Source organism: Mercenaria mercenaria, chromosome 2, assembly GCF_021730395.1.
Source record: "Mercenaria mercenaria strain notata chromosome 2, MADL_Memer_1, whole genome shotgun sequence".
NCBI lineage: Eukaryota > Metazoa > Mollusca > Bivalvia > Venerida > Veneridae > Mercenaria > Mercenaria mercenaria.
Window position 1 is genome coordinate 38927572 of NC_069362.1, and position 14522 is coordinate 38942093.

The following is a 14522-nucleotide window of genomic DNA, read 5'->3' on the forward strand; positions in this document are numbered from 1 at the left end:
TGTGAATCAATTTTTTAAAAGACTGAAATATAATACATTCTTTTCTTTGTCACAGAAAATTGATATCAATTAATTTCATAGAAGTAAGTATTTCAAAGACTTCCCATAAAACAGTCACGGCAGTGATTCACTTAGGCCTAAAAAAAATTCTTTGTTTCCAGTAACATGCTCAAAAAAGTTAGGATAGGTAGGTCTGAAATTTTTTTGTTTTTTATTTATTTTTTTTTTATTAAGTGCGACTTCCCGGAAATTATTTTTGTGTAAAAGAATGAATACAAATAAGGGGGTTATGCCTTTAGAGCATCAGAAAGTTGATTTCTAAAATCACTGACTATGTTTAAAGCATAAAAAGTGCAGTTTTGCAACTTTTTGTTAAAATGTTGAAAAAAATATTCTCCAAGGCCATAAAAACATTTAGGGTCAGGCCAAAAATTTAGGGTAGGTCAGGATACCGGAAACAAATAATTCTTTTTTTTTGACACCTTATATTAGTTTTTCATGAAAAATAAACAAATTCCTAAATCATAAAATAAGAGTTGCAGAAAGACAGTCATAAAAAAATCAAAATGAAAAAAAAAAAAAAACAAACAAAAAACAACAAATTAAAGAAAAGGACATTACTTAATGGAAAAGCATAAGGTGTTATGGAACCTGTACACCGCAAGTCAGATCATTACACTGAAGTGTGTGTGTGAAGTTTCTACATGTAGTTATTCAGATATCAGTTTCCGTATAACTACATGTATTTACAAAAATCTGGATGCTGACAGGCAGGTCGGTGCAAAAACTCTACCTTATAATTGTTCAACTTGTTGCACTGAAAAACTGACTTTGGTACTAATAAATGAGCTGTGCCATGAGAAAACCGACATAGTAGCTTTGCGACCTGCATGGATCCAAACCAGCCTGCACATCCGCGCAGTCTGGTCAAGATCCATGCTGTTCGCTTTCAAATTTCAATTGCAATTACAGAAACCATTAGCGAACAGCATGGATTCTGACCAGACTGCGCGAATGCGCAGGCTGGTCTGGATCCATGCTGGTCGCAAAGCCACTGTGTTGGTTTTCTCATGGCGTGGCTCAATTTATAATAAGCTGTTGCAGGAAACTAAAATGAGGAATTCAAATGAACAAGTAGATGTTCAAGTCCTCAATTTGTAAAACACTCTCTTACAAATGTAACTGAGTGTTTTGTTTTATCTCATTAGGATCATTCAAGAGGCATATTTTTTTTTTCATGGAAATGACTCAATTTGTATGTACTCCTTAACATGTGTTCCATTTTTTTGTTTTTGTTAATTAACATCAGTATGCAATGAACATTCAAGAAAAAGAAAATATCATTTTGTTTTTATTTTGTTTCGGGGAAATTTTCATGAACGGTACCTTTTATTCAATTCCAATGAAAAGTGCAGTTTTTAATGTTTACCCTGCTAAATCTCTAAAATGGACTGGTCCATCAATCAATTTTGGCAGTTCCACTTCTTATTTAACCCTTAGCCTGCTGCAGGCGAATTTAACAGCCTTTGCAAACAGCTTGGAACCAGATCAGACGCCGATTAAATCGGCGTCTGATCAGGTTCCAAGCTGTTTGCTACTCTGACAATATTTCTTCCAATTTTGGAGCAAACTGAATGAACTTAACAATTTTAGCAGACGACATTTCCAGCAGACGACAATTTACCTAGCATGCTAAAGGTTAAAGAGGTGTTCACGGAAAATTAGCAAACAGAGCTGACTAAGATCAGCCTACACAGACATTGTCTGTACTGGTTGCAAAGGCAAAATCACTTGCCACCAGCAAGCTGAAGGTTTAGTACATTTGGGTCGGTCCTCAATTTGTGTATACACATTGACAAAATATCCGAACCACACCATGAGAAAACCAACAGTGTGTTTGAAACCAGCACGGATCAAGACCAGCTTGCGCATAAAATAATTCAAATTTGCATTTAAAAGTTACTTGAGCATCACTAAGTGATAATAAAATTTAAATAATTATTATTATGCAAGTTATGTGAATTCAATTTAAAAGCATATTAAAGGAAGTAAAAACACCATGATTTATTTTTCTTAGAAACATATGTCGTTTTCAATAAATATACCACCTCAGAATTATATCATTGAAGTTGAGGGTGCCAGGTGCAGATAGAAAATTTTGTCGAAGAGGGTTCCAGTGCTGGGTGCAGAGAGTCAAGCGGGATCCTGTGAGGCAAAATTGCACCAACTGAGAGGGGTCCCGTGCATTAACGAAATCGAAAATAGTAATGAAAATAACCACATAAAGTGTATTTACATGATTGTAAGATGGGATCAACGACTTCGCATCTTAGGTACTAGATATCTGCTATATTCAAGAAAAGTCGTATTTAAGTTTCATAAACATTGCATGATGTTCATCCAAGCCGATACCCTCCGTCTATATTCCATCTTCATTTGGACTTGTGTCAATTGATAAAACAAATGTAACTATAAAAAAGCTACGTCATTCCGTGGTTCATATGTTTTTTATGCACAAAACTGCGTTCAGGACAAAAAATTTGATTTTCCAAGCTCACTGCATTGTTTACCACAAAGACTATCCTGTGCGCGAACAGAGAGGGATCCGTTTTCTCATTTTCCACAGAGAGGGATCCAATATGCATATACACTTTGATACTGAAAAACTTTCTTTCGTTTTCATCATAAGACTAAAGCTGTACGAATATAACTTTATTTACTTCTGCAAAAATATTTATGTGATTATCGGAAACTGCTTTTTGTTTGTTTTGGGTTTAACGCCATTTTTCAACAGCATTTCAGTCATGTAACGGCTGGCAGTTAACCTAACCAGTGTTCCTTGATTCTGTACCAGTACAAACCTGTTCTCCGCAAGACTAACTGCCAACTTCCCAACATGAATCAGAGGTGGAGGACTAATGATTTCAGACATAGTGTTGTTTATCAAATAGTCACGGAGAACATACGCCCCGCCCGAGGATCGAACTCGCAAACCCGCGATCCGTAGACCAACCCTCTTACCTACTGAGCTAAGCAGGCAGGCTATCGGAAACTGCAGTATGCAGCTTGAAGTACATCCCTTTAATAATCATGCAAAAATAGTTGTGTGTGAAAATATGCTAAAACCTCTAAAAAGTGGAACCCATGAAAACCAGAAACCTATCAAAACTGGATATGTTTTACGCTTCTGACATTTTTTCTTCTTCTTTAAATACAACAAGAGCCATGTCAGACATGGCTAATCCCCCCGCCGGGCATATATTATTATTGAAGGATGTGGTCTGCATCAGGGGTTTTAAGATGTGGAAGAAAGAATAAGTCAGTAGTGAGGTGGTTTACTGCTAAATTTTATTAATTTTCATGAACACTAGTATAGCTACGATGTTTTTCTATATGGCTACTGTAAAAAGAAGGAATGGAAAGCTGACAGGGAATTAGAGTGCCAGAATGTCACAATATATGCCCGTCAAAGCGAATTTCTTTACTCTAGCAGCTGTATTTGCAAATGGAATGTTAATTCTGTGGTTGTTTAGTAATCATTGTAGGTCTTTTGCTTTTTAAAGTCCACAAAAAAACTCCTTACTAGGTAGAGATACCTTATATATAATAAAATTAATAAAATACACCTAAAACTGGAGAGTAACATCTATGTTGTACCACAGAAAAGTGGTCTTGTTTTTTCCCTAGGGTCAATTATAAAAATGTTACAATATAAGTTATTTATAGTAACAACTAAGGGAAGTTAATCTTTAAAAAAAAAAAAAAAAAATTATAAGTCCACACAGAAATCTTTATCAGGAAGAGATTGGTCAAAATACACCTCAAATTGGATTTTGCATGCTTGTTTGTACTACAGAAAAGTGGTCTCGATTTTTCCCTACGACTAGTAATGAAAAAGTTACAATAAAAGCTATTTAAAGTAACAACAAAGGGAAGTAATTCTAAAGAAGGGAACTGCGCATGACACTTCATCTCATGATGGTGTATAATTGTGCCAAGTAACATCAAAATCCCTCCATGCATGAAGAAGAAATGCTTCGGACAAAGTCATTCTTGTATCTGACCTTTGGCTTCTGTGACCTTGACCTTAGGACTAGTGACCTGGATCTTGCGCATGACACTCCGTCTCGTGGTGGTGAACATTTGTGCCAAGTTATATCAAAATCCCTCTATGCATGAAAAAGAAATGCTCGGGACAAGGTTTTTATTCTTGTATCCTTTGACCTCTAAGTGTGACCTTGACCTTAGACCTAGGGACCTGGTTCTTGCGCAGGACACTCCGCCACATGGTGGTAAACATTTGTGCCAAGATATATCAAAATCCCTCCATGCATGAAGAAGATATGCTCCGGACAATTTTTTTTAAGAAAATATGATAAAGGGGAATAACTCAAAAAATAGGCAAGGTAGAGTTATTGTTCTTGCACACTGCACTTCCTCCTAATGTGTTCTATCAGTGTATGAAGTTCGAAGAAAATCCCTCCAGTACTTTTGGGGTTATGCTCTGGACAAAATGTTTTAAGAAAATATGATAAAGGGGAATAACTCAAAAAATAGGCAAGGTAGAGTTATTGTTCTTGCACACTGCACTTCCTCCCAATGTGTTCTATCAGTGTATGAAGTTTGAAGAAAATCACTCCAGTACTTTTGGAGTTATGCTCCGAACAAATTTTTTTAAGAAAATATGATAAAGGGGAATAACTCAAAAAATAGGCAAGGTAGAGTTATTGTTCTTGCACACTGCACTTCTTCCCAATGTGTTCTATCAGTGTATGAAGTTTGAAGAAAATCCCTCCAGTACTTTTGGAGTTATGCTCCGGACAAAGATCGTTGCAGACGCACAGACGGACGGACAGACGCACGGACAGAGAGCATTTCTAATATCCCCTTCGCCTTTGGCGGTGGGATAAAAAATATCTCTGTAACGGTTCAGACCGAACATCTGTATATCAACACAAAGATGTCTCCCGATGAACAACCTTAAAGGACACTTGCCCTTAACAGGTATATTGAAACAATTATTGGTTGATATAGTAGTCGCAACTTGACCGCGATGGTTGACCTTAGGCTGATTATTCATATCGATTATTTCATTATAGAAATCAAGGGTGCTTTGGGTAGCCGTAAGGTCAACCATCGGGGTCAAGTTGCGTCCACTATATATTCAAACAAACTTGGACAACAATTAATCTGGCTCAGGATTTTAAATGTTTTAAAACTTTGGAGTGAATACGATAAATTAATTATACATTTCAATGACAAACCCTCTCTAATCCAACAGGGCCCCATTTGCAACAACTGTTTCATTGTTGGAAGAACAGCATGCTAGACCAGTTGAAAATGTTTACATTAATATAACCAAGTATTATTAAAGTGAGTGAGAACAAGAGCTGTCCGTAAGACAGCCAAGCTAGACTATTCGAAATATTGTCCCAGAAGCAGGAAAATATTACCCAAAAAGGTTAAATAATATCAAAAGAGTTTTAAGTTCAAAAGGGGACATGATTTGACCTAAATGCATATCAGAGTTATGGGACTTGCTGCTATCAACTAGTTTTATAACCCCAAAGGCACATGTGAAGTTTCAATTCAATATCTGCATTAGTTTTGGAGATAGTAACTTGAATGTAAAACTTAACTTTAACCAGAATTTTTTAAGTCCAAAAGGGGGCATAATTTGGTCAAAATACATGTCATAGTTATGGGACTTGACCCAGTGAGGTTGGTTATTGATCTAGAAAAAAAGTTTCAAATCTATATGCCTTTTAGTAATAGCTGTATGTACTTGCAAGCAAAACTTTAACCAGCATTTTCTAAGTCCAAAAGGGGGCATAATTTGGCAAAAATGAAGGTCAGAGTTATGGGACTTGGTGCTATCAACTAATTTTATAACCCCAAAGACACACTTGAAGTTTCAATTCAATATCTGCATTAGTTTTGGAGATAGTAACTTGCATGTAAAACTTTAACAAGAATTTTCTAAGTCCAAAAGGGGGCATAATTTGCTCAAAATACATGTCAGAGTTATGGGACTTGACCCAGTGAGGTTGGTAATTGATTTAGAAAAAGGAAAAGTAAGTTTCAAATCTATATGAATACTAAGGCAATGATAAAGCCGTGACCTACAGTCCAGCAAGAAGATTAAATTTCTTGGGTAGTATACTAAGTGGGTGGGATATAATTATGCATGTTATATTTTTTGATTGAGCTTCAAGCTCCTGCTCCTTAACCAAACCTTTTTTCTAGTGTGATGTTCACTTCTGAGGGCCTCCACCATTTAAATAACGGTCTATATAAATAACAGAATGTACTTACAACAATAGCATGTACAAAGAGAAAAAATAGATTGAAATTCTAGACAAGATTCTAAGAAAGAGTTTCTAAGAAACACAGAATTTACTGGAAATAGTTCACTGCTATAATACCTGCAAGAATCCTACAAAAGTAACGATTCCCCAGCCTAGCCGTCTGATATCCGGCTCAACTAAGATCATCTGCAGTGCATCTATTACCAGAAATCGTTTCTGCTTCCTGGAATTAAAACATAAATTTTCAAAATAAACTGTACAAAATAAAAGCAGGAAGCTTCCTCCTTGCTGTTTTTTTTTGTTTTTTTTTTGATATGTAAGTTGAGTTAAAACTATCAAACCAGCCTATAAATCCTCCTTTATAAAATGTAGTTATTCAACATCATGTGAGCAAAATAATGCCACGTCATATTTTTAATATTGCGTAAGCATTCTGATGTTGACATTGTTTCAAGTATAGAAGACATTGGTCGAATTAACTGTAATTTCATTGTTCAACAGAAAAAGCTTATGTTTTTGCATTAAATTATATTATTATTATTATACCAGATTTATATAGGACCCTTTTCATTATAAACATATTCAACAGAGCTTTACATATAGGAAACACTTCTTTTTTTTTTATATATATTATTTAAAATTCTTATGACAACCACACCGCGACTACGCCCTCATGTTTTGAGATAAATCATATGTCATTGTACCGACTTGGTCACGTAAGGTATCGACAGCCGGTTAGCTCAGTCGATAGGGCACATGCCCTGTAAGCGATGATGTCCTGGGTCTGAGCCCCGGACTGACTGACCACATTTTTCTCACCCTTTGACATTGGACACTATTTTGATGGTTCAGCCAAATGCTTGTTGACACAAGTCGTCTGATTGGTTCAAATAAAATAAATTTGTGAAAATAAAAATAGCAATATTGGAAATCCAAAATATACAGAACACGAATGTGAATGGGTCATTCTCAGATCCTCATTTAGAAGACCAAGTACTTAAGTCAGATTGGCTCAAGGATAATGTCCCTCTTCTTTCACTGGCTTTGCTATTCATCAGTGTAAGATATACATACCTGACATACATAATAAGGAGATTCAATTCAACTGTGAACAATTAACAATAGTTGAATGCTTATTAAGTCAAACAAAGAAAAAATTTAACATGTCAGATTTGCTTTCCTGTTAAGGGCTAAAAGTGAGATGTAAAAAGGTCATAAATTCATTGCAAATCTACTCTGCCATAAATGGACCCAATTTTAATGTCACTGACAAAAATTTGTAATTTGCTAATCAAAGCTATATATATCCCAGAACTGTTTTAGATACCATATACAGTGATTATAAAACAAGAGCTGTCTGTAAGACAGCCAAGCTCGACTATTCAAAATATTGTCCCAGAAGCAGGAAAAGATTACCCAAAATGTTAAATATCAAAAGAGTTTAAAGTTCAAAAGGGGACATAATTTGACCAAAATGCATATCAGAGTTATGGGACTTGCTGCTATCAACTTGTTTTATAACCCCGAAGGCACATGTGAAGTTTCAATTCAGTATCTGCATTAGTTTTGGAGAGTAACTTTTACTAGAATTTTCTATGTTCAAAAGGGGGCACAATTTGCCAAAAATAAGGCTGTTAAATTCGCCTGCAGCAGGCTAAGGGTTAAACTGATAAAACAATTCTTTGAAGAGTCAAGTATTACTTGCAAAGAAGACATAACCAGGACACTTGACCAAAATAATATAATCCATACTTACAAAGCTAGAGCTATCACTGAAGATGATGAATATACCCCCCTCCACCTACCCCTGCACACACTGACACAGTACATTGCAATTTGAGGCACACAAGATTGCGTAATTATGTGAAAGTACTAGCTGTATGTATTTTATTATAATAAAAAAACAACAAAAAAAACGAAGTCCAATAACTTTGCAGATTTTTTTTCTGAAAGAACATAACATGCACCATGCACAACTAGGGTTGGTACTGATCACTTGTGTGCAGTTTCATTAAATTATGTGCGATGGTTTGGGAGAGTAGGTTTGCACAATACTGCATATGCAGACTTTATGTATACAGATTAATTACAAAAAACAAAGTCCCATAACTCTGCAGATTTTTTTTTTCTGAAAGAACCTAACATGCACCATGCACAACTACTGTTGTTACTGATCACTTTTGTAAAGTTTCTTTAACTTGTGTGCATGGCTTCAGGAGATTAAAGGTGCGCACAAGACTGCATAATTATGTTGACTCTATGTATATAGTGTAGTAACAAAAACAAAGTCCCATAACTCTGCAATTTTTTTCCTGAAAGAATCTTACATGCACCATGCACAACTACTGTTGTTACTAATCACTTTCATAAAGTTTCATTAAATTGTTCCAAGGGGATGAGGAGAGTTAGTGTGCAAGATTGTGTCTACGGACAGACAGACAACCTGAAACCAGTATACCCCTCACCCCCTTACAACTTCATTGTCAGGGGGTACAATAATGTCTCCCACTACTATTTAACCCTTAGCCTGCTAAATTTCTAAAATGGACTGGCCCATCATTCAATTTGGGCAATACCATTTATTATTCGAAGGGGTGTTCACTGAAAATTTATTGACTGAATAGCGAACAGTGCAGACCATGATTAGCCTGGTCTGCACTGGTCGCAAAGGCAGAATAACTCGCCGCCAGCAGGCTAAAGGTTAAATTCTGCACATAATTATTATAATTATAAATAGAGGATTTGATAAACAATTTACAAGATTATAAATTATAAGGTTTTGCGGAGTATTTCATCATTTTTATTCAACAATTTTAATAAATTCCATATACTAGGAAGACACAAAATTTCATGAAACATGTAAACTCTTTTTTTTTACTTTTCATAGTAAGAAGAAGTCATTTTTTTTTACCAGTGTCTTGAACTAAGCTTCATAAGGCCAACATCATGATCAAAATGTTGTTATGCTACACCCATGACATAATTATGTGATAAATTCTTTTTTTTTAATTCTATTTAAATTTAAATTAATTAAAATATAAACTATACAGAGTGGTTTTCCAGCTTTTATGATGGAAGAAGATGCGAGGAATGGGGCAAATGATTGGAAGTTAGACAAAGTTTGGTGAAGATACATGAAGTGGTTCCTATAAAAGGAACTATCTTTCTTTTACTCTTAGCAGCCCAAAAATGCATTTGTGAGAGGTTCTTGCAAGAATTTTACACACAAAGTTTGGTGACTATCTATTTAGCAGTTCATAACAATTTAGCTCATTTGAAGGAAAAATTTGTAACACGTAGTGGTCAGTACAGATAATATGCAACCTCCAGCCTTTCCCAGGTAGGCAACATACTGTATCTTTTGGACATATAAATTAAATCTTTTGACTTATTTATTAACAACAAGACGCCATAGTTACAAAATACGCCCATCAAGAGCTTGTTAGAAGAAAAGTTTTTGTTACAGAACTGCCCATATGATTCAAATATGACAGATCGAGGGTTCAATGCAATAAGGGCGTATCTACATATAATAACTATATGTAGATATGCCCTTATTGCGTTGAACCCTCGAGATGGCAGCTGAAAACAAGGGCTGTCATTAAAAACAATGGATACTGCTCAAATTGCATATTTGTCAGTGAATTTATAGCTAAGAATTATCAAAATCCCTCCATGCATGAAGAAGAAATGCTCCAGACAAGTCATTCTTGTATATGACCTTTGGCCTCCAAGTGACCTTGACCTTATATTTAGAGACCATGTCCTTGCAAATGACACTGGTGGTGAAGATTTGTGTCATTAGTTACATCAAAATACCTCCATGCATGGAGAAGAAATGCTCCACACAAAGTTGTCATTTTTGTATCTGACCTTTGATTTCCAAGTGTTCCCATAATACACCCTAGCCCTCCATGCATGAAGAAGAAATGCCCTGGAAAAAGCTTATGGATGCCCCCTGCCCGCTTGAAGGGTGCTTCCATAGTAAGTCCGATCTTTCAGACGGACGTATAAAAACTTGATTTCATATAAAATTTAACAATACTCTGCTGATCTGCTTATTTTGGACAAATGATACTTTACCACATACTGAAGTTTAAATGAGATGAAAAATGTTCTTTGAGATTTAACCCTTATCATGCTGGACAAAATTCTACCTTTGCAACCAGTGTAGATCATGATCAGCCTGCACATCCATGCAGTCTGATCATGATCTGCACTGTTCGCTATTCAGTCTGTATTGTTTCTGGTAAGCACCCCTTGTAAGAGTTAATGGTACTGTCCAAACCAAAGATGGACAACTTCATAATAGAAATTTAGCAGCGTAAGGGTTAATTTAATGGACTGACACAACAAAGAATTCCACGAACAATAGTCCCCCATGAATATTAATGACTTAGTATTACATATGACCCCTTTTTCATAGAACTCAGACATTGCACCCTGAAATCGCATGGCATGCAGAGATTAGGTTAATGATCTGATCCGACCCACTGAAACTGTATTTGTTCTAATACATTAAATTTTAATCAATCTTTTTGGAAAAAAATTATTACACATTAGGTAAAGGAAATGTTTTTTGGAAGAAGATTAAGTAGCAATATTTTCCACCCTTTGTCTTTCTTGTTTATAGTACCGTGTCTATTCTTAACTATAATCTATATTTATGTTTTTCAGTTATTGAGCATTGGATAAATAAAATATTATAGTTTCAGTACTAAATTTTTATTGAACTTTTTGGATAAAAGAATATAACGCTTGCTTGAAAACTTTAAAGAATTCAGTACCCAAACGATGACCATTTGAAATCAACTATGTTCTTGTATTAACATGATGTTAGGTATGATTGAATTCTATGTATTTTTTTTACAGATCTTATTAACTATCACATTAGCAATCTTTATGTGGTGTATGGCAGCTGTAAAAAGTCTCCCCCATACTTAGATTCAGTGTTTTTATTTTTTCTGGTCATTTGGGATCAGGGAGTCCAGTCAACAGATGTGCAAAAAGAGTTTCGCTTAAGTCAGTGCTAGGGAGCGTGAGGTGTTGCCCATTTCATTACCACTAATGAACAGATTCAATCATACTGAGTCTGCTATTGTTCTTGGTTGCATTCTTTGCTTCCAAAGGCTCTTTTTACAGATTTTATTCAATATTTTTGTCAATGCAATTAAAGTTATTGCCCTATATTTTATGCAGGAAATCAGAGGAACATTTTGTTATCTTTATACAATTTCACTGAAGACAAAATCATTTTAGCAAACATTATGCCGTATTTAGCATTAGGTTAATCACTCAACCTCTAGCACTTCTGTTAAACATGTTAGCCATTTCCTAGAAGCCATAACACAAATCAAGATTCTTTTGCCTTATTTGGTTATTGAGATATTTTATCTGCAGGAATTTCGCAGAAATCTTGATTAGCGAGGGAACAGAAATTCCAGGAAGTTCCATGCAGTAATTGTCATTTTCGTTCTTCTCTCTTGTGGAAAACAAAAATAGAAACATGATTGTTATAATTATAGTAAATTGTATAAGAGAACGTCCTTAAATTGTTAACTTCTACCACTTTAATTAGAAAGCTAATATTAGTATAGAATATAGTTCTATTTTTTTCTGTTTTAAAGGTTAGTACAGTATTGGATTTTATAGCAATATAACCATCTTTGAGGTAAAATTAATAGTTTTTATAACAATCTGTAAAAACCTATTTATAAAACAAGAGGGTCCTGAAGCTCTTGCATCGCTCACCTGACCCAGTGCTTATCCTACATAGCATACTATGTAAAATGGCCTTGATTTCATTAAAACGGACATTCATACCAAGCTTTTTGGACATCAAATAGGTCATTAACCCTTACCCTGTGAAATTTCTGTAATGAACTGGTCTATCATTCAGTTTGGGCAGCATAACTTATTATTTAAAGAGGTGTTCACTGAAAATTTACTGACTGAATAGCAAACAGTTGAGACCATGATCAGCCTGCATAGACTGGTCACAAAGGCAAAATCGCTTGCCCCCAGCAGGCTAAAGGTTAAACAAGTTTTTCCATGATTTAACCTTGTGACCTAGTTTCCTTACTGAAGTGACCCAGTTACAAATTTATTACAGATTTTAAATAGCAAACCTCGTGAGGTCAGGCAGAAAATACAGCTTTTTGAATGTTAACAATAACAAGGATTTTTTATGATTTTAGCAATTTAAGTCTAAGATTTTAGATTAACGAGTTTCAAACTTATTAAGTAGGCACAGTTTACTATTTCCTAATCCTTTTCTATAATTAAAGTGGGGCCCTTATTCTTTTCCATACTTTTTTCTCCTTTTTTATAAATCAGTGTGACCCTTAATATTTTCTATACTTTCAAATATTCTCCACCTGCTTTTCTATATTTCAGTGTAACCCCTAATCGTTTCCATTATTTCACCACTTCCTATTCTGTAATTTCAGAGTGACCCTAATCTTTTCTATAATTTCCCCCTCCTCCTTTTCTCTAGAATCAGTGAGGCCCCTATCTATTTTTTTCCATAATTTCAGCATAGCCCTTGTTCTTTTCCAAACTTTCCCCTTTTCTGCACTTTGTGTTGCCCCTATTTTTTCCTGTAATCACTGAGGTTTTTAATTCTGTTCATTTAAATTTCAGGCAGGTTTACTTATTTCAGATTGCCATTCAAGAATCCTTTTTAAACCTTAGTTAAAGTCTATTATACTGCCAGCCATCAATGTATAAGGATTAGTAAATGAAACCCAAAAGCAGAGACATGTATGGGGTAGGGTCTAAAGTCAGTGTCCTTATCTATGACCTTGACCTTGGAGGCAAAAACAAGAGCTATGAGTGACAAACATCAACATGCTTAACATTGGAGTGAAGTTTCATTGAAACAACTCTGTAAACTGAGGCCCCTTCGATGATGTAACAAGAACAAGAGGGCCATGAAGGCCCTGTATCGCTCACCTGACCTACTGACCTAAAGATCATCAAGATTAACATTCTGATCAAGTTTTATTAAGATATGGTCATAAATGTGGCCTCTAAAGTGTTAACTAGCTTTTCCTTTGATTTGACCCCGTGACCTAGTTTTTGAACCGATATGACCCAGATTCGAACTTCACCTGAAGATCATCAAGTTTAACATTCTGACTAAGTTTCATGAAGATACAGTCATAAATATGGCCTCTAGAGTGTTAACAAGCTTTTCATTTGATATGACCTAGTTTTTGACCCCACCTGACCCAGATTTAAACTTGACCTAAAGATCATCAAGATTAACATTCTGACCAAGTTTCATTAAGATATGGTCATAAATGTGGCCTCTAAAGTGTTAACTAGCTTTTCCTTTGATTTGACCTGGTGACCTAGTTTTTGATCTGACATGACCTAGATTAGAAATTATCCTAAAGATCATCAAGTTTAACATTCTGACTAAGTTTCATGAAGATACAGTCATAAATATGGCCTCTAGAGTGTTAACAAGCTTTTCCTTTGATATGACCTAGTGACCTAGTTTTTGACCCCACCTGACCCAGATTTAAATTTGACCTAAAGATCATCAAGATTAACGTTCTGACCAAGTTCCATTAAGAAATGGTCATAAATGTGGCCTCTAAAGTGTTAACAAGCTTTTCCTTTGATTTGACCTGGTGACCTAGTTTTTGACCCAACATGACCCAGATTCGAACTTGAACTAAAGATCATCAAGTTTAACATTCTGACTAAGTTTCATGAAGATACAGTCATAAATGCGGTCTCTACAGTGTTAACAAGCTTTTCCTTTGATTTGACCAATATCGAATTCTTCCAAGATTTTATTTAGGGTAACATTCTGACCAAGTTTCATTATGATTGGGCCAAAAATGTGACCTCTAGAGTGTTAACAAGCTTTTCCTTTGATTTGACCTGGTGACCTAGTTTTTGACCCCAGATGACCCAATATCGAACTGGTTCAAGATTTTATTGAGTGTAACATTCTGACCAAGTTTCATTAAGATTGGGCCAAAAATGTGACCTCTAGAGTGTTAACAGTCAAATTGTTGACGAAGGACGGACAGACAGACGGTGACAGACACAGGGCGATCACTAAAGCTCACCTTTGAGCACTTTGTGCTCAGGTGAGCTAAAAAATTACAAACATAACCTGACAAGATTTTTTTTAATGCGGGTGTGGTTGGGGCAGGGGGTTAAAAGCTTACAAATGAACAGACAAAAAATACTACT

General features: G+C 35.4%; 1 protein-coding gene across 2 annotated transcripts in view; it reads right to left on the reverse strand.

The window, feature by feature from the left end:
- LOC128554415 (protein CLEC16A-like) overlaps positions 1–14522 on the reverse strand; it is a 181945-nt gene that overhangs the window by 18096 nt on the left and 149327 nt on the right. For both annotated transcript variants that reach the window (XM_053535705.1, XM_053535701.1), the window contains exon 20: positions 6426–6531. In XM_053535705.1, the coding sequence (XP_053391680.1) occupies positions 6426–6531 (106 nt within the window). The remainder of the gene's footprint in view (positions 1–6425; positions 6532–14522) is intronic.